The sequence below is a fragment of the Agelaius tricolor genome, unplaced genomic scaffold (assembly GCF_023055355.1).
Source record: "Agelaius tricolor isolate 1412-34295 unplaced genomic scaffold, bAgeTri1.0.p SCAF_1, whole genome shotgun sequence".
In the NCBI taxonomy this organism is placed as follows: domain Eukaryota; kingdom Metazoa; phylum Chordata; class Aves; order Passeriformes; family Icteridae; genus Agelaius; species Agelaius tricolor.
This window is the reverse complement of record NW_027269261.1, coordinates 35,736,487-35,756,898: the sequence shown is the minus strand read 5'-3', so window position 1 is coordinate 35,756,898 and position 20,412 is coordinate 35,736,487. Positions and strand designations below refer to the sequence as shown.

General features: G+C 44.6%; 1 protein-coding gene across 5 annotated transcripts in view; it reads right to left on the bottom strand.

The window, feature by feature from the left end:
- Nucleotides 1–1,705: 1,705 nt before the first annotated feature.
- VIT (vitrin) overlaps nucleotides 1,706–20,412 on the bottom strand; it is a 53,580-nt gene continuing 34,873 nt past the window's right edge. For all 5 annotated transcript variants that reach the window (XM_071429600.1, XM_071429614.1, XM_071429632.1 and 2 more), the window contains 7 exons: nucleotides 16,413–16,460; nucleotides 11,961–12,023; nucleotides 9,171–9,318; nucleotides 8,453–8,556; nucleotides 7,731–7,957; nucleotides 5,170–5,683; nucleotides 1,706–4,840 (listed from right to left, as the gene is read on the bottom strand). In XM_071429600.1, coding sequence (XP_071285701.1) covers nucleotides 4,662–4,840; nucleotides 5,170–5,683; nucleotides 7,731–7,957; nucleotides 8,453–8,556; nucleotides 9,171–9,318; nucleotides 11,961–12,023; nucleotides 16,413–16,460 — 1,283 coding nt within the window. In that variant the 3' untranslated portion in view covers nucleotides 1,706–4,661. The remainder of the gene's footprint in view (nucleotides 4,841–5,169; nucleotides 5,684–7,730; nucleotides 7,958–8,452; nucleotides 8,557–9,170; nucleotides 9,319–11,960; nucleotides 12,024–16,412; nucleotides 16,461–20,412) is intronic.

Genomic DNA, 20,412 nt, shown 5'->3' with positions numbered 1-20,412 from the left:
CCCCATGATGATTTGCATGTGAGAAAAGTGAGTATATTTGATGATACAGTGGAACTTCTACAATTTCTTGTGCTTAAAAAGAAGTAATTTCTATGAGTGCTGGAATTCTTGAGCTGCACTATCAGAGTTTTCATTAGAAATCAGAGAATGGGTTAAACTGGTGTTAAGGAAAATAGCATGTTTCTTGCCGTTCAGTAAGACTGACACAGTTGATTGTGAGCAGTGTTGCTGATGCAGTGCTAAAACCCTCATCCCCCTTCCTCCCCCAGTTTAACAAGGAAAAATGATTATTTTGAGGAATTTGAAGCATTCAGCTGCATAGATGTACATTTGTAATGTTTTCAATATGTAGGTGACTCAGCAAATGTAAATGGCCTGATATTGTCCAAGATGTCTTGAAATGAGATGGGAATGGAAAAAAAAAGGGATCAAGTTGTTTCTATAATGTTGCTCATGGACAGAGAAAAATAGCTAGCAGAATGATAGTGGCTTTGTTCAACCATGAAGTAATTTAAGGTATGTATACCACAGAAAAGTGACTTAAATTTGGTGTCTAAGTAATATTTCTGAGACTACCTACTGCTTGCTTTGGCTTTCTAAGTAGATAATGTGGATGATGTCCTGTGGGGTTACACGTAGGGTGTTGAATCACTAAATATATTTAGATTGGGTTGATCCTGGCTGGATGCTTAACTCCAGAGCTTTTCCTGATTACTGGTATGGTTCCCCCTGTGTGCTGGAGAGCTGTGGGGGAATGAGTGTGAGGAGGAAGGGGAAGCTTGTCTGCCCCCCCTGTCAGCAGCAGCCATGGAGAAACTCTCCTCTTGCCAAACCAGCAAAGCAGCAGCAGCTGAGGAGTGGGAGATGCACACTGCGGGTGATGCCTTCTGTGCAGGGTGGCACAGTGACAGCAGAAATGCTGTGTCCTGCTCTGGGGAGACAGGAATTTGAGGTACTTCTCTCTGAAGAGATGGCTGAATGCTTAATTGAATTTGGTGGACTGGCTAATGCTGCAGTTGGCAGGAGATGCTGAAACTGAGCTCTGCCAAGGCTTCCAGAGCATGGACATCAGTAGGTATTTCCAGGTGGGTGTTCTGCACTGTGGTTGCTGAGCACTGATAAGCCACCAGCCAACTCTGAGTGCAAAGAAGGTTATTTCTTAGGGAGAGGGTGATCGGACAACACCCTCTAGAATGTGTATGCAGTGACTAGTTCAGACAGCTTCCATCTCTTCTCTTGGGCATGCCTTGCCAGACAGCAGGTTCCACTGAACTGGTCAGACACCTGAAACTAAGTGGCCCAGCATCAAGTGACTGGACACCTAGATCCTCCTTTGATTCAGTCCCACATCTAGAAATTGTGTAAAGCCACTGTCATATTTTTTCAGCTTCCAAAGGAAGTCCGATTCCAAATAAGACATGATGTTGCAGACCTTGAAAAGTACATATAATTTTGATGCCCTTCAGTCCTTAGGCTCTGCTTCAGTTGACTGATGCCTCTGACAGGTAATTTTGTGGTAACTCACTCTAAGGATCTTTTTCATCTGAGCATGTAAAAGGACAACAGTGAACCACCCAGGGCTTTGCCAACCTTGCTAAGTCTTCCAATGTAGTAATGACCTCAGCTGTGTTTCAGAAACTAAAATGTCATGGGCTGTATTTGCTGTTTATTTTTTAACCCCATATGAGATGACATGCACTGCATATGCCTTTAAGACAATTTTATTGCAAAAGATATAGCAACTTAATGTTGATAAGCTCAAAATAGCTTGTATATGTTACAGAAGGAGTTCTGCTTTCTTCAAATATACCCCTTTGAACATTTATCTATATATGTAAGGTAACTTGTTTTTTTAATCAAACAGTATTTAGAGACTTTAGTAGGCAGCAAGTGATTTGATTGCTATGAAAAGTAAAGGTGAAGAGGAGTGTGTTCTGTGATTGCATGGAAGGGTGTATTCAAAATTTTGAGACTTCCACTTAAGTTTACGGTGCTTATGAATAGGACATCTATGTTTAGATGAGAGTTGGATTAAACCACTTTCACATTTTGAGTGTTGGTGATTCCAAGATAGTCCCAAGAAGTAAATAAAAATGCACATTGAGAAACAAGCACCATAGTTGTTCTGTAAACTTAAGATAAACCATTTGAACAACAAACCCTGAAGTCTCCCTTATAAATGCTTGACAAAAGATAGCTGTGCAACTTTCCTGTGAAAAAGCATTTGAAAGCTTAATGTCATTGCTTAAACTTTAAGCTTTAGGAAGAAGTTATATCCCATATGCATATATCCCTTAGCACATCCTAAAGAGCATGTGTGCTCTAGCTGCTCCCAATGTCTCGGCCACCTCTGCACAAGTGAAGCATTGGGAAGTCTCTGCAGGGTACCAATCTTTGGTGCTGCAAGAGTACATTCAGTATGGAGAACAATGTGATAGTGAGCTGCTGCATTAAAAATTAAACCCACAGCATTAAGAGTAACTGTAAGTTAGAATTTAGGCCTTTTTCTCAGGCAGCCCCAAATCAAATCCCAAACAAACAGGTTTTTAGACAATAAATCTGGTGTCTGAACTGAAGACCCCAGTAAATTCAGTTAATGGGTTTGAGTTTTGTCCAGGCCATGTAAAGTTCCCTGTTGACAGAGAAAGATGTGTTCAGCAGAAGGGTAGTGAGGAGCTGGGTCAGGAGATGGGGGATATCAGAGTTGCTCGGCTCATGCCTCATCCCTAACTCTCTGTCCTTAATAATTTTTTCAAGCCAAAAGTTATTGCTGTGAAGTGCAGCAGCAGAGATTAGTGGTAAAAACTCTGCATACAAATATATTTGTGGATTCTGACAGTGTCCTGGGCTTTCAGTCTGGCTAGAATGGTTGAATTGATGATACTCAGTTAAAGCTGGAACTTAATGTTTCTTCTAAGGGGAAGCGATGAACTTTCACTGTGTAAAACCACTGTTTCATCCAAGATTGGCTTTGATAACCTCTTGAGAGGACCCCAGCCTGGCTTATGTTACCCCACCAGGGGGATCATGAAGAATCTGCTGTGTTCATTAATTTGTGTTATGCTTACTTAGTTGACAGGTTATTAGGTACGTCAGTCATATTTCCAAACATAATGATTTAAAAAATAGTGCTACTTTTGCTGATAAAATGAGTTTCCCTTATGGCAATTCAATTAGAATTTATGTGGCTAATAAATATCTTGGCTCATGGTTATTAAAACTATAAATGCTGTTAAGAGCCTGATTTGCAAGTAATATGGCAAATTTGAGTTTTAATTTCTTTCCATTTCCTGTTAGTTCCACAAACCTGGCACAGCATGGCTTTGATTGCTGTAAGGAGTGTGAACACTCATGTTTTTATTGGCTCCTTTGATAACTTAGCTTAATGAATGTATTTTCTTTAATGATACTGGATGGAACATAACCAGCAACTGCTGCTTCCTAAATAGACTGGAGTTATTTTGGTCCTCCTAGTGTGTCCCTCCTTCTGCACTGACTAGTGACATGGGTAGTTCTTCACTTAAGAAACCACTGTGTTCTGACAGATCCAGGGCTGTAATAGGTAGATTTTGAAATCAGTCCATAAAATAAAAGCTGGTCCTAAATTTGAGGGAGAGTATCTAAATGCTTGAAATTCTGCTTTTCCCAGTGTATAACACAGAACTTCAGATAATTCCCTCTTAAATCCTGTTAATGGCTCTTGAATAGCTCTCCTGACACTAGAGACTGCACTTCTGAGTGTTGGTCTAATGACAGAGTGGTGAGTCTTAAATGCTTTAGTGATTGTGAGCAGCTTAAACCCACAGTTTTTCTCAGAGTCTCCTGTGTCCTGGCAACACTCCTGTGGTCCTGCAGGCCTTGAACCATCCAAGAGTGAAGGAGGAAGCTGAGGGGAAAGACACGTCTCAAGGTCAAGTAATTAATGCACTGTTGTGGGAGACTAGATTCCAGTTCCTGCATGTTGGCTGCCTTGTGGATTTGGGGCTTTATTGTGGTTGTAGGGTTGTAAAGGAGGCAGACTTGTAGGGTCCTGGGGTTTGAACCTTTCCTCTCTCTTGCTTTCCAGTTTCTCAGGGTTTGGATAAATCCCAGTGCTTGAGTTGACGCTAGCTGAAGCTTAACTTACTGACAAGACAGCAGTGTGGACAGAATACCTGCTTTTAAGAAGGTACTCAAATTGTGTTCCCCCTCCGTCTGGTATTTGAGCCCTGATCTGTGTGTCATCTGGTGGGCAGTGCCATATGAGGTATTTCTACCACAGCAGCTCAGCAGCTTGGCCACTCCCTGAAGGGACCTGGTCACTTCAGGGAGCAGGTGGCAATTTTAAGGAACTTGTGTGTGTCCAAAGGTGAGAATTGTGCAAGCTGGGGCTCCATGCTGGAAGCAGCTCTTCAAACAGCTGCAATTATTTCCTCCATATTCACTGCCTCTTCTGCTGCCCATTTAAATCAGAGTTTCTGATGCCCACAACGAAAAAAAAAATCAACAGTCTACACAGAGCATTATCATGCATAGGGACAGAGCTGCAATCAACCTTGCTGACTGGAAAATGCTGGAGGGAAACACCTCCAGTGTTTCTTGAACTGAGGACTGGCATTATTTCTGTGGCACTTGTCATGCCTTCAGCACAACACCCAAAGGTCCTGCCTTGCTGGAGTCCATCAGTTCCTTGGCTGGGAATTAAACTCTGTGCAAATGTTTTGGATGAGCTGATTAACATAGTGGTAGAGGTTGTCAAAGTCATCCACAAAGAAGGAATGCTCCTTAGCAGGGTCTGATGCAATGGCTTCCAGTTCATCTGGGGCTGCCCAAGCAACTCCAACGGAGTAAGCGATGACTCCTGAAAAAAACCAAAAGTTTAGAAAAAGCACTAAAATTGTCATTGCAGTAAATCTAATTTAAGACCAATACTGCAAATGTAGTTTGAGATCTCCTAGACATTGCTGCATTTGTGATGATTTATAAGTTTGGGGTTTTTTTCTGAAGTTCCTTATTCAGCTATTAAACAGATGCTGATCTTGTTGGAGCTCAGTGGGAACCCAGAGAAAAGCACTACTCTTGCTTTGTAAGGTTTCATCCAGTGCCTTCAAATTATAGCAAACTGCATTTATCTGACCTGGATAAGTGCTGAGGCGCGAGGGGAGAGCAGGCAGTGATAGAAGACCTTACCATTTTGGTGAGCTGCCATGGCTGGCATGCTGACATCGTCGTAAGACCTGCCATCTGTGATGACAATCATGATCTTCCTTTTGTTGGGTTTGGACTTGCTGAACAGCTGCTCTGAGGCGTAGCTGATGGCTGCTCCCGTGCTGGTGCCCCCACTCCAGTAGCTGATCCTTTTGATGGCATTTAGCACGTCCTGCTTCGTGCTATACTTGTCAAAGCTGAACTCCAGCCTCTGCTCGTAGGTGTACTGCACCGCCCCAATGCGTGTGTCGGTGTCCGAAATCTCGAACTCCTTGCTGATGTTGGCCACGAACTGCAGAACCGTGCGGAAGTTGCCGGTGCCGACGCTGCTGGAGCCGTCGATGACGAAGCCGATGTCGGCAGCGTTGAGGCACGTCTTGCTGCAAGCCAGCCTCTCGGTGTCACACACCCGCTTCACCAGGGGCTGCACCACCTTGTGCAGGCTGAACCAGCTGGGCACGTTGATGGAATAGAAACCGCTTGTCCTGCACACTGCCTGCGAGGCAACACAAGGATAAAAGCAATGGAAACTCAGTCCGCCTGTTCCTGCTAAGGGATGTAGCTAAAGTGTAAATATAGGCTCCTGGAAAGAGCAGTGCTGGAGTCTGAAATGGCCTCTCCTGCAATCACCATCTGCTTCCCTAGGAAATGATGTCAGTGTAACATCACAGATACTTGTGTAATGTGACAGTTTTTCCTGCCTTTTTTTTAACTGTGGGATGGAGCTGATATTATAGTAGTGAAAAACTGAATAAGCAAGTTTTGCCACCTGTCAGGCTTTTTTATGTGAGTCACACTGTTTGTGGGAAAAACATCCAAATCACAGAGCTGCTCTTAGCGTGGCTCCCATGGACATTACAGTGTGTTTGCCAGGTAGCAACTTCAGCTCCCTTCATTCAGGACAAGAAAGAAAGTTTTGCCTGCTGACAAACCCTACTACTTTGAAGTGAAACCTGGGGTGTAAGCTGAGGATAACTTGGTTCATACCTTTCTAAGCAAAGAAAACCCAGGCTCATTGTGTTAGCTCTGCCAAATAGTAAAAAAACCAAAACCAAACCTATTAACTTTTATAAGTAAATACTCATAAGGGCCAGATCTGTGGGCAGCTTCTATAGGGTTAGTGGGAGTCAGGTGAGTGTGGGTAAGAAGTAGGGCTGACACAGAAGAGGACATGGGAAAAGTCAAGGGGTGGAGGAAGGGAAGGAGGGGAGTGATGCAAACAGGCTGGATCAGATTGTCTTTGGCTTTAGTGCTTCTTAAAGGCTAATTCCTCAGTGCTCTGGGTGAGAATATTTTGTTAAGCCAGGCTTTATCTATCAGCTTTGTGATGGTGTGTGTATCTGACTGTTTTAAAAGACCAAGGCCCTGGTCTTGACTTGCATAAAGGCTAACAGCTCCAAGGGAGTTACAGTTCCCTCCAGTGTGGGTTCCTCATGGTGTCCTGCTTTCATTTGCTCTTCTTACTGTCTTACTTCTATTTTAGTGTTATGATGCAGCAGTATCAAGCCACTATTCCCTCCTTACCTTTCTGTTCTGAGCCCACTCTGCTCTCACTTCTGCTGTATCCCTGGCAGGTTTGCAGAGATTTGCTGTAGCTTTGTTCTTTAAAAAACATTAAATGCAAATGAGATACAATCCAATTATATGCTGACCAGAGACAGTGCAGCTCTTTGGAGCAGCTCTAAGACTCATGGGAGATTATTTCATGGCAGAGCAACCCAGCTTAGATGGGAATCTGTTTTCTGAAAATACCAGATAACTTAACCCTGTTTCTTAGGCCCAGTCTGGTCTGCCACTGGGCAGGTATCTCCTGCCCTAACTGGATACCAGCTTGTTCTGAAGCACTGTTATCAGACAGCTAGTGTTGGTGCCAAATACAAATAAATCAAAGCTTGCATTCTCTTTTCTACATACGGCAGAGATTTACCCTTTTTCCAAGTGCTGCCATGAAGTCCATAGCAGCAGAAACAAGTAACTGAAAAATAGCCTTCATCAACAGTGAAAAGAGAATGTTTGAGTTACCCGGTATAGCTGAAAAACTAGGATGTGGTTGTGTTGGGACTGTGCCAACCTTTGCTTGTGTGGGACCTGTTTGTAAATGCAACATTGACATTAGGTTGACAGGGCTCCTCACCCTTTCCCTAGTGGGAGATGCACAGCAAGAGGTTTGTGTAAAAAACAATTCCAAATTGCTCAAGCTGTGATTGTACTTTGTCATTTTCCAAATACTGTGTATTTGGAAAGCCTCTCATCTCAGTACAACTGCAGGTGTGTGCTAAGCTTTAGTCGGTGAAAAGCCATTTGCTCGATGATGTACCTCAAACCAGAACTTTACTGACTTCATTCCCCTTCTGACCTCAGCATTACTGCCTGCTTTTTGTACAGAAAAACTCAAGACAGTATGTACAAGGAGGAAAAGAAAGAACCATAAGTGATAAGAAGGAAAGGGAAATGCCCTGAACGAAGTAGGTTGGAAAGTTTAGTCAGACTCAGCCTGGTCAATGCTCAGACTCAGTCCTGGTCAGACTCAGCCCACAAATTACCTTGTCCACAAAGTTCGGTTCAATAACGTTCTGCTTTTCACTTTGAGCAGCTGCTTCAACAGTGACAAAGAAAATGTTGATTCCTGATTCTCTGGCCAGCCTGGAGGCCTCTTCCACTCGGTCGGTCGGCCACCCATCCACCATCACTACAACCACGTTGGGTGCTCCACCTCGGTTTCCATTAGCATCCAGAAAGAAGTTTTTGTTAACAAATGAAAGTGCCTTCCCTGCAATAGAAGAGGAGTTGAGGAGTTACGGGTCTGGAAGCACTCCATCTGATAATATCCCATGAAATAGCAGGCAGAGAGCTGACTCAAGTGTTGGAGGCTGCAGAGAGCTGGGGAAGGCAGCTCACACAGTGGCTGTGTGAGCAGGAAGGGAGACCACTGCTACTGGTGCCAGTGCTTCCCGAGCCCTCCTGCACTGAACCCCCTCTGTATGCCCCAGAGAGGCTGGGAATGATGAGCTGGGTTATCAAGGGTCATCCCCAAAGCGTTGATGGGAACTGCCCGTATGTCATGTCAACTTGTGATGGATTTGCAGGGCCTGGGATCAACACATGCAGGTCATGGTGGGAGCAGTGCTCCCTCACCAGCCTGGTGCTAGCACTAAGCACTGTTTGGCCCCAGCCTCTGTGTCCTGTGAGGAGGTGTGGGCTTGCTATAGCCCTGGCTCTGAAGCCCTCCCTGAGCGGAGGAAGTGCAAGCAGCCCCATCACCTACCAACATTGGAAAGTCCCCCTTTCTGTTGAATTTTCTCAATGGCATTCCTTAGATCCTTGGAGTTGGCATAAGTTTTTAAGTTAAATTCTGTGGAAGGGTCATCACTAAAAGGAGAAATTAGAGCAAATGTCAGTGTTTTGCTTCACATACAACACAAAAGCCACAGGGCTGGTCTGTGCTACCTGGATCCTGAGTGCAAGCTGGAGTGAGGCCTTTAGCACGTATCAGCTTAGAGTGGTATTGTATTTGTTGGGAAATGTCCCGAGGAAGGCAGGAATGATGCATCTGACTCCATGTTCTCAGAAGGCTAATTTATTACTTTATGATACTATATTATATTAAAGAATACTATACTATACTAAAGAATACTGAAAGGATACTTACTGAATGCTAAAAAGATAATGATAAAAACTCGTGACTCTTTCCAGAGTCTCGACACAGCTTGGCCCTGATTGGCCAAAGAGTCAAAACAACTCACGCCAGAATCCAATGAAACAATATCACCTGTGGGTAAACAATCTCCAAACACATTCCACATGTGAGCACAACACAGGAGAAGCAAATGGGATAAGAATTGTTTTCCTTTTCTTTGAGGCTTCTCATCTTCCCAGGAGAAAAATCCTGGGCGAAGGGATTTTTTTTCAGAGAATGTGAATGCTACAGAGCTAGAGTGTGCAGTCATGTCCTGTGGCAATGGGAATGTCTGGGAGGCTCTTACCCATACTGAACAATGCCCATCAGAGGACCTGCACTGCCAATGCCAAGGGCTTGAGCCACGTTACCAAGGAACCGCTTCTGGAGCTGAAAGCGGCGTTTGCCAATGCTCCAGCTCCCATCCATTAGGAAGGACAAATCAACCTTGCAATCTGAGGAGAGATAAAGAAACACCAAAAATATTTTTAGTGCTTTCTGATTGCTGTGCTTCTTGCAAGCAGCAAAGGCCTAAAAACTCTGCATCCAGTGACTTGTCCTGCTGTGTAAACTCTACAAAAAAGCCTTTGTCAAGGACAAGTCACAGTTGGCAGCTAAAGTCTGTCCTACTGGTTGGTAAACACAGTTCTTGGCATGACTCCGTCCCATAAAACATCTAAGCTTGTCTGTGAAAAAAGGGCAAGAATCTTTTCACAGGAGTCTGTCTGGAAGCACTGCATTTTGGGGACCAGGGAGGTCAGCCCCACAGGAGCAGGCTGACTTGTATATCCTGTGCCCTCAGAGCCATGTCTGCTCTCAGCATGCTTTATTTGCAGCCCAGAGGTGATGGGAGTTTGTAAAACCAGCCATGGTGCTTGGATTTTGTGATCTGACCACCTGCAGAGCACAAACTAAGGGGATTTCCTTGGTGACACTCTTGTGGACTTGATTGATGTAACAGACATAACAGGAACAGTTACTGTGTTAATGTGCCTCAGAAGGAAGGGAAATTCCTGAAATGTGTGATGCCTGGGATGTGCCTCAGGGGAAGGACACTGTGGGGTCTCTTCAAAGCGATTGCAGTCCAGGATTACTGACAACAATCCTGGCAGCTCTGCACTTCTGAATGAGAATTGTTCATCTGTTTCCTTCTGGGCTGGAGCTAACATCAAGGATGGTGATTTTGCTTGGGATGTTCAGACTGAGTGGGGGCTGTTCTTTTGCATGTTGTGGTAGCCTTGTACCCATGTGTGCTGCAGCAGCAGTGTGCTGTTGTGTGTTTCCTCTCTGGGCTGAAAGCAATGTTCTATAAAAGGCATGCCTGTACCCAAACAAACTCTTCCTTTTAATTACACAGATGAACCTCATCTTTGTGCTGCAAATGCTGTCTTCATCTTTGCCAACCTGCTTTCACATTTCTCCAAGTTAGTGGTGAAACATTCACCACTTTGGTCTGCGACCGGAGCGGGATCAAAATTTGGCTTAACTAGAGTGCTAATTAACATTTTCCCCCTCCAGCATCTGGGTCATCCCCATCTCTTGATTTCCCTCTGATGATGCCTCCTACCAATCAGACTGTTCAAACTACTGTGTTTTAATCATTAGGTAGCCCGAAGGCTACAAAGCACCAATTGTTCTTAGTGGCTTATGCAACTGCCTCCCATCTCATTACCTTCAATTTTTTCTTCCATAGCTGTCTCTTTTTTCTAATTCTAATAATGCTGAATTACAGGAGCGTGACTGAGAACCGTGTCCGCTCGCAGCAGATCGTGAGGCAAGGTCGGGAACCCACAACAAATACCTCAATTAACAGCCAAGTTTTCCTGAATTTCTTGTCCTTCAAAGGGAACAAGTTCATGAGATCTGTATGTGGGAAGTGGGCAGTTTGTTAGCCAGCAGGGTCTGGGGAGGCAAGGATTTACATACACTTACAGGCAGACTTGGTTTCTGGGGAGGATTCCAATTCAGTGCTGGGACATGAGAGGGACACTGCAGAGCACAGGCTAGGGTGCTTCATAGGGAGGTGAGCACGTTCTGATTTGCAGGGAGGAAACATCTGAAACAGGACTTTTATGGTCCTAGAGATATCAGTGGGATGAAAATTTTGTTTCTGGTGTGACTAATTTCAGTTTAACTGCTGTCCTTGCTGGTGCCTCCACTGCACCAAGTTCTGCTTTTCTGCAGGGCAATGGGGTCTATAGGGCAGAGCCTTCCCTTTTTCTTCTTCTTTCACTTATTTCTGTATCAGTTTCAGGTGTATTTGACATCTTTGATAGGAAAATAATTCTTCAAATATTAAGAGGAATGCCTGGGAATACATAGACATTTGGTTCAGTAGTTACTGTAAAGAGTCCAGACAGTGTTCAGCTGCCCAAGGATGGGCAAGAGAGGACCCAGGCACTGTTGGAAGGGTGAACCTTCTCTTTGGGGTGGCTTCTAATGAAGAGGTGGCAGGCAACCCCATCTCTCCACTAAGAACTTGCTTTCTCTTTCTTGTGCTACTTTGGGCCACAACTAAAGATGGAATAATGGGTAAATCTGACTTTTTAAAGGGCTGTATAAGATTTCAGAGTAGAGGAACCTGCATTTTCTTCTCTGAACTTGGGTGGTCCTTGATGATCCCTCTGCATCCTCTCCCTCCTGGCTGTGGCAGGCGTTGGGTCCCTTTCTCAGGTGGTTTCCTTCCCTCCCACCCACTGCTGTGAGAAGGGTGCCTGCACACAGCATAGCCATGGGAGCCTGCTCTGCAGCACACTGGATTGCTGTCCTCTGCCACCAAAGCACCTGAGTGAAGAAGCTCTGCTGGGAGCCTGGAGCTGATACTGCCTGGGAAGAGGTGATAGGGAGCAGCCACCATCTCACTGCCCAGGTAAGCTAAATTTTGGCTGTTATTTCTTTCCCTGTAGAAGCAAAAGCCAGTTCTGTGTATGAGGGGTCAGCAGAGAGTGCTCACTTTTTCTCTGCAAGGGAAAAATGTGCTCCTGGATTTTCTTAGGCTTTCTTGAAAACTTACCTTTTGCTATTTTATTTGAATGCATTCTAGCTATATGTAATTAATAATGTCACTTAATTATGAAGTTAATTCTAAAGTACATACTCTGATTCCCCTGGGAGATGGGTTCCAGTGGCTTTGGATTCAATTCTTCCTTTGAAGTGAAGCCTAAACAGAGAAAGGAAAGGCTCTATCAGTATGTGCTTGGTAGCTGCCCTTGCTCTTTAAGGAAATGGGGAACAGGGTCACGGCAGAGACCCCTGGCCTGAGGATTGATGTGGGAGGGAAATGAGGATGGGGAGGACATCCTTGGAGCTTACCTTTTTTCATCTACATCACTGTTGGGGTAAAACAAGAGCAGAGACATTTCTAGGAATGCCACCAAAATCTCTCCTAGCACCTACTTTGAGGTGTTCCCCTTTGGGAGTCAGTTCCCTAACTGCAAGGGCTTGGGAGCACCATGCACAAGTAGTGGCCTCCTCAGGAGCTGAGTGTGGCTGGTGGCCATGGTGTGGGATGGTGACTCCCAGCAATCTTCTCCTGAAAACCAGCACTGCCACCCCACTGGCTCACTGTGCCTTACAATGAGCTGCACAATGTCTGAAGAGGATAAGCCACAGATTTATCATGTTGTTTTCTGTCTGGAGAGGAAAGCACAGGCAGCAGCTGACTCCAGCTCATTACAGCTGGGGAAGCAATGCAAGCCACAGCTCCTCAGGTGCCCCCAGAAGTCTGGGTTATTTTGCAAAGCACAAAAGAAACAGGGTAACAGAGCTATGGTTAAGTCAAGGGAAAGTCTCATGGGTCACCAGTGGATTCTAGTGAAGTATTTGGGTGGCAGCAGCCTTGAAAAGGTGAGTTGATGTCCTTGTGAAAGGTACTGACTCACAGGACACCATCAGGCTGGCTTTAGGTCTAAAAATGCTGAACTTCACTCATGACTTGAATGTCTGTCAAGACTCTCCTACAGTCCAGCATCTCCCTTCCAAGCAAGGGCAAAGAACTGTGTCTTTTCAGTAAAGCATGACAAGATTAAGGGGATTTAGCTGGGATAATCCTCAAAAGAGACATCAATGATCAGACGAGCTACAACTGAACACTCACCAAGAAAGCTGTTAGTCTAAAGAACAGTAGAACAGCTTAATATTTTTGTAAACTGCATGTTAGATTTTTAAAGAAAACTAGGAGGAAGACTTCCTTAAATCTTCATCACCAAGTAAGTTGAGGAAAGATTACTGACTTCAGAGACACAGTGAAAAGGTAATTTTAGAAAGTGTGAGCTCTATAAAGAAAAGTATGAGAAATTACTAGGTACCACAGAGGTTGTCTCTCCACAGCAGCCAGCCATGAGCAAGCCAAGCATGAGAGCATCAGTGTTTGTAAAGGGACATCAGGGAAGGTCACCACCTAAATATGATGGAAGATGTGACATACAAAGCTGGTTGCTGAAGGTATTAAGGACCAAACCATAATAAGGCAGAGTACTGTGAAGAAAATGGAGGAAAGTACCAGCTCCATCCCCCTCTGTAACCACTCCTATTTCTATTCCAGTTAAGTCTAAAATTTTACCTCTCATAATTGTCAAATACAACATTTTTGAGTCCTTCTAGCTGCATGCTGAAGCTGCACATAGTTTTGGGTCAGGGGCCATGTCTGTATTAATTCTGAGTGTGCAGGACCTGGTGTAAAGCTGACCTGATTGGTACCTGGTCCCTGCTGGGAGGCTTCAGTACACGGCAGCATCCGTACCAGACAGGGGTGCTTTGGCTTCTCACTTTGGAATTCAGCTGCCAGTGTAGAAAGTTTCTGCTGCAGGGACCAAACAGAGCTGCTAACAGCAGCACCAAAGCAGTGATTTCCCTCTGCTTTGCTTGTCCCCAGGCATCTGCTGTTGCCTGTTGCTAGAGCCAGGATGTGGAGCTGGCTGGAGCACTGGGCTTGGCCTTGTATGGGAGCCCACGGGGCTGCCTGTGAGTGAAGCAGGCAAAGAGCACAGAGAGTTGCCCTACTTTGTTTACAGCAAGAGTTGGTGATTGCTTTGTGTGCTTTGTTTGAGGATTTCCCTGCTATGTCTGGCCAGGTTAGGAGAGCCCCAGGGCTGGTGCTGCTTTTGTCACTGTGTATGTGGTGCCTGCAGACCCACGTGCAGCTTCCCTGTGCTCCTGCCCCAACTTTGGACAGGATACTTTCTGGACTGGGAACAGGAGCTCTCCACCCACCCTGGCACTGGCTCTTGTGACAGAAAAGCCTCTCCACAGTTAGTGGAGCTGGCCCTCTTGTGCCAGGGCAGGCTGGATGCATTCAAAAGCAGGCTGGCAAGCCAGGCTCTGACCGACCTCATCTTTTATGGCTGGAGCTGTTGTCCAGCACTCTGCTGGCTCGTGCCTCTTGTCTTGCACACTGGGGATGAGCTCCCAGGCAGGGAACAGGGAAGAGTGCACCTGGTGTTGTGTGTTTGCCTATGGAAGCCCATTTGGATGGAGGAAACACCAGCAGGCAGAGGTAGAGTGGTGGTGCTAGGGCAGCACTGCCTGAGGCTGGCCACCTGTTCCTGACTGAGGAAAAATAGTGTGGAACAGGGGTGACACCAAACAATTCCATCCAGTGGTATCTGCTGCAGGAAACATTTCTGACCTCTCTCAGGCCTGAAGTCTTGCTGACACAAACCAAACCTGCCTTTGAAGGAAGGCAAGTCTTATGCAAGTCTATGGTTAGTTTATCTGATGTGGAAGTTTAAAGGCAACATGACTTGGCCATGCACAGCCTCTCTTTGTCAACCACATGGATGAAAATGATTGTTTGGTTTTTTTTTTTAAACTTAAAATAGTCATCAGCCTGCCTTCCTGACTGTGTATATTCCAGTGCAGGCTTTAATTACACAGACACATAATAGTTCCTCAGCAACAGACCAAAGCCACACTTCATCCTGCAGCCTGCACACTGCATATCTTACATGTGTCAGCTTGGTATCCCATATGTGCATCCCCCCCCCCCCAACCTTGCCTTATTTGCAGAACAGAAAGTAGGTGGATTTAACACTGTAGTGAAATTAGAAATTAACATGTGCCATCCATTTTAGCAACTAAATTGTATATGAAGGATAATTCATAGATAGCTATTTGCCTCATGCACTTATCTATCCTGTAAGATCCATATTCTGTCCCCAGGCATACAGCTGACATTAGCTTTGTCAGCATGGAAAACTCATGTGTAGGCAGTGCTGCTTTTTTCATTTTTATTTGCCAGTGCAATTATCAGGTCTTGAAGGTTGTGGGTCAGCTGTCTGGTTTGTGCATAGTGGAACAATAAGGTCACCCACCAAATACTCTTCCCCAACTAATTGGGGAGGTGGTCAGTCTCTATGGGCCTCCCTGTTCTGCCAGTCCAGTTTATTGTTGGTATTGCCATGGGAATTTCAACTCGCTGCATGGGCAGTCTACGCCATGCTAATTAGAGTTCCCTTCACTGATTGTCACAGCTGTCCATACTGATTAAACTTCCCATTCATATAAGTAAGACAGCAGTGATTACATCCACGCCAGAAACCAGTCCTTTGAAGTGACAATCTGAATCCATCAGACTTTATCACACTAGTCTATGCTGGCTCTTCAGTTGCTGAGAAACTATTAATAAAACATCCCTTCCCCCATGCCCAACCTTTCATTGCATTTAATGCAATCTGTCATTTTCTGCCTCAAAATATCCCTCTGCACCCTGGCCCTCATGTTGTAGCTTTCCCTGAATAAGCACACTAGTGGCTTTGAAGTAAGAAGAATATTCAAGGGAATGGCCTTTATAAGGGCCACCAGCACAGCCCTCTCCAGCATCAAAACCCATGGTGGGAAAGACCTCTTGTATTGGTGAGGCCCCTGGGAAGAGCAGAGTGCCATGTCATGAATTGGTCTGTATCTTGTGCAGTCTGCTTTAATGTTCCCGAGGAAAGGGAGCTGTTAAATCTGCAGTTGGAAGCTGCTCCTGATTACGGGTTGCACAAGTCTTGGTCTTGTTGCTACTAGAGCCTGTTACAAATGTAGGGGTTTTTTTCCTTTACCAGTGCTCATAAAATATTCTTATCTCCATATTGTCATTTTTGAAGGATAAAATGTCAGAAAATTTCAACGATATTCATTATTCTTTACGTTTGACACAAAGCCTCCTTTTCTTATCTGAATGTCTTCCCTAAGTACATTGACATCAGGATAATCTGTCATGTTCTTCACTGATTGCAGCTCTAAGCTGTGATCTCAGCTGTGACATTCCCAAAATACCTTCTCATTTACAAATGGATTTCAGTAGCTAGAATCCCTTTCCTGTAGTGCAGCTGCCAACTCTTTCCAGAGCTCCTCTCTTCCTTTAAGCAGGAATTCAAGAGTGACAAAAGCACAGAATAATCTGCTAAGATGTAAACAACATACCTTATTTACAATTTAAAATGCTGTAATTACTTCTTAAAACAAGATTGTTATCTCGTGGGCCTGATGAATAGATTTAGCTTTACCCATGTGTGATGGAAACCACTTATTCCCAGACTAGTTACTAGATGCTTTAAATATTTACCTGTGTCAAAAAGGCTCAGTCCAGGTTTCCATGAGTCTATTTCCATTGCTTTCACACATGAAAGAGAAAAAAAAACTTTTACTGCTAGTAGTGCAAATACTAGAGATCACACAGCTCTGAATCAATGTCGAGAGGTCAGTTTAGACAATTATTAAATACTTAAATTAACAACTGAGGAGCTGAGGAAATCAGTAAACCTGGGAGCTTTTACATGCACATTTCAAGCCATAATTAGGAGCCTTGTATCACTGCCCTCAGAGCACTAACCTTTTTTAAGTTTTTAAATACACCTCACTAGATCTGTTTTGATCTTGTTCCTCTAAATTGCATTGATACTGAGGCAGAGACCACAGTATATTTTTTTTGTTAAAGTCGTTTTTCACAGATTTTCACTGAAAATCTGTGAGGACCTCTCACCTACAGATTTCCTTGTCCCTTCAGCCCACCAAAACACAAAGAAATTGTCTAAAAATTGCTTTCCACTTATTAGGAATAGATAACTTCATCAAAATTGCTGCCCTTATAAATAAACCCCAAAATGTCTTTGTTTTAGGAACCTGCTGACAGATGTTCCCAAAAGTGATGTTTTGCTCTGGGTTGCAGCCAGATGAATGCCCTTGCATCTGACTAGGACAGAAACAGTTCCTGGGAATCTCAGGAAGCAAAGATTTAACTCTATTGAAGACTCAAGAAGCTGCACAGAGCTGGTATGCTCTTGACCAGAGCCAGTGGGTGAACTGCAATATAGGCTTCAACAAAGTTGTGCAGGAGCTTGCCAGTGTCCTCCAGCCTAGAGAGCAGTGAGCTTGTCCTTAGAATGCCTTTCCCATGAGGAGCTGTCAGCTTCTCTTTGGGAGGAAGACTTGTTGGATGAGTCTGATAGCTGAATAAGGTGTGTGGTCTCCCTTAGGGTAGGAATTACACTGCTAGGGTAATTTCCCTCCTTATGATGAGCACTACTTAAACATCCCATGAAGGATCTAAAAACCGAGAACAACAAAGGGCTAAGTCAATCATGAAGCACACAGAAGAATTTTTGTGATTTTGCTTAGGAGCAGAAATCAGGTAAAGGAAGGGCAGGCCTGGGTAATGGGAAAAGAAACAAGAGGAAAACCAGGAGGGATATTCTTATATTCTGGCAGTGTTGTTTGCCAGTTTTATACATCCTTCAGCAGAGCCATGAGCAAACAGCACCAACAGGAGCTAGGGGTGATGGTTGCAGAGCATGGGACCCTGCCCACAGAGAAGGGCTGATGCTCATTTGTTATCAAAGTGGACAACATGTCTCCTGAATGCTTTCACTGAGAAGAACAAATGTGAATGAAACCAGTTTGTGAGTAGATAATCTCCAAAGGTGTGCTTCCCCCTCCCAGGCTGGAGGAGCACCCAGTGACTGGGGGAAGGAAGATTCATATGAGGCTGCTTTTCATCCTGACCAGCTGAAAAGAAAAAGCAGACAAAGAGCAAATTATGAAGAAGACCCTGCACTTCTTGAGTCTTCTGTAGAAATAATGGTGCTCTGTGAGTTGCAGTGGCAAACCTGTTTAAAGCAGTAGGAACTGTATGGCAAATGGGACCAGCTGAGGAGCTGCACAAAGATTTGCCCTCTTTTCTCTTCTTCATATGTAGGGAGGTGAGCTGAAGGATCAGAACAATGGAATGTGGTCATCTCACGTGTCACAGGTTTGTTTCTGCTGCCACCTCATTGTCAGGGAGCACCCTCAGAAACCAGGCTTCTTTAACATCTGAAAAGCAGATGCTTTTCAGATAGACAGGCAGATGCTGAAAAAGACTGGTTTCTATCAGTAGGAGCAATGGTGAGGTTTTTCTAGATTTACAATTAACAACTTCAGCTCAGATGTCCACAGGTACTCTAGTCTGTCCAAATCCCTGTGGGTAGCTGTCTGATATTTCTTCAACCAGTCTTCTCAGTTCACCCATTTAGAACTTTCTGTGGCAGTTTACTATCCTAATGAATAAGATAAGTACCAATAACACAAGATAAGTACCAAGGATTGGGAATAGCTGGCTGCAAATATGCAGAACATACAGCTTTTTGAGAGACCTGTTTATCTGGGATAAAGCTCTATTTCTTGCATATTGTCCTAGACACATAATGAAGAAAGCTGTCCATGAAATGTATATCTGAAAGTGAAATTATTATTTTTATAATTAGGGCTCACTTGAAGATGCCTATTAAAAAAAAGGGTTGATTTTTAGGATACTCCAAGACTGATCTCCTTAAGAAAAAAGAAAGGCGCCACCAAAACTTTTCAGTATAATTGCCTTGAAAAACATTCTTGAAAACTCAAGACTAAGTGAGTATGGGATTTCAAGGGAGTTAATGTGCATTGTACAAGTAACTGCTGTGTTGGGGAAGGCAGTTTCCTAGCACGCTTCTCTGGCAGCCTGAGCTGATGAGAGGAAGTCCCTCAACATCATGGCCAAGCTCTCAGAATTGATCTCTGCTGTTTGCACACTCTTGGTGGGATCAAGAAGATCAACCTGCCTTTCCAAGAAAGCAAGGACTTGTTCAGGAATTTTCCTTTGATTGTTAAAAAGTGTGCTGCTAGAAAGCAACACATCTGAGGTGCCACATTCTAGACTGAAAAAAGGATCAGGACTTACTGGGAATACAGCAAATATGTGTTTGTATTTTTTTTTCCTTCTTGTTCTGTGGTAAAGAAAGCAGAATAATTTATGATGGAAAATTTGTGCCTTTTAATCACTTTAAGGTGACCTTAAGGTGCCTTAAGCAATTAGGTGGGGTCAAATACTGACTTTGATTTAAGTAAGACTCAGCAGTATTCTCCTGTTTTTCTGGCAAAGATTTGGCTAGCCTGAGAATTAGCCAGCACATCATTTGGTATGGGCAAAAAGGTATGAAAAAGACAAACACAGATGAAAAACAGAAAGAAGAGAAAGAGATTGAAATGAAAGGAGTAGAAAAGTGAGGGAATAGAGTACATCTTAGGACAAGTGCATTTTAAATATGCTGCAACCAGGCCAACTACAAATTGTCATTTTGACCAGGAGACTGCTGGGTGAGATTACCTGGCTGGAATCATTTGGAAAAATAATAACATATCCTGCATAATTACATCCTCTAACCTCAATGTGAATGACCACTTGGCTCTTCCCTGCCACAGTACTCCTCCTGTGATTCCCAGTTCTCACCAAAGCCCTCGGGGCCCAGGGACGCCTTCACCTGCTGCAGTCTCTCCCTCCCAGTGGGTTTGGCTGCCCATGCCAGAGGTCAGCACTGGTACAGGGCAGCACTTGCCTTGGCCAGGGCTGTGTGTGAGAAAGGGCTGTGGGAAGCATCCATGGAACAGCACAGAGGTGCACACCCTCTCCTTTGCTCCTTGTACCTGTGCCACTTTTAGTGCCATGCTATCTCAACTCAGACCTTGCCTCCCTTACCTGGTGCCCTGCCTCAGCTGGTCAGACCTGCTCCATGGCTGGGGACTTGCCTGGCAGCCTGGGCTGTTGGGTCATCCTGGGAACCACCCCTGGACCTGATCTGCTGCTCTTGTGGGGCTTTGTGCAGCTCTGCATGCCTTGCTGCAACCCAGCTCCCATCCTGCACCCCACCCTGGGTGCTCCCAGACAAAATCTGTCTCTGAGAAACTCTGCTGTCCTTCATGGGAGAGTTAGTGTTTGGTGTGTGCTGAGAGCTCTGGAGCCCCTGGGAGGTTGTTGTAAAGTGCCTGCTCACTGAGCTGCTTGCTGGGGAAGGGTCAATTGCACTTCCAGGAAGAGAGGACAGTACAGGTGATGTTTCAACTCTCAGTATTAAAAGCAGCTTCTACTTTCACTGTCAGCCTAGAGGTTTCTGGGAACTACAGGAACAATCTCTATTGAAGACCTGAAAAGCTGCGCAGAGCTGGTTGTTTGTTTCCTGTTTTGACTAACAAATAAGAAAACTTGAAAACAATTTGCAGATGTTGATTCCCACGGCCTGAAACACCAGGTCACCTGTGACTGAGCTTTGCTTTGC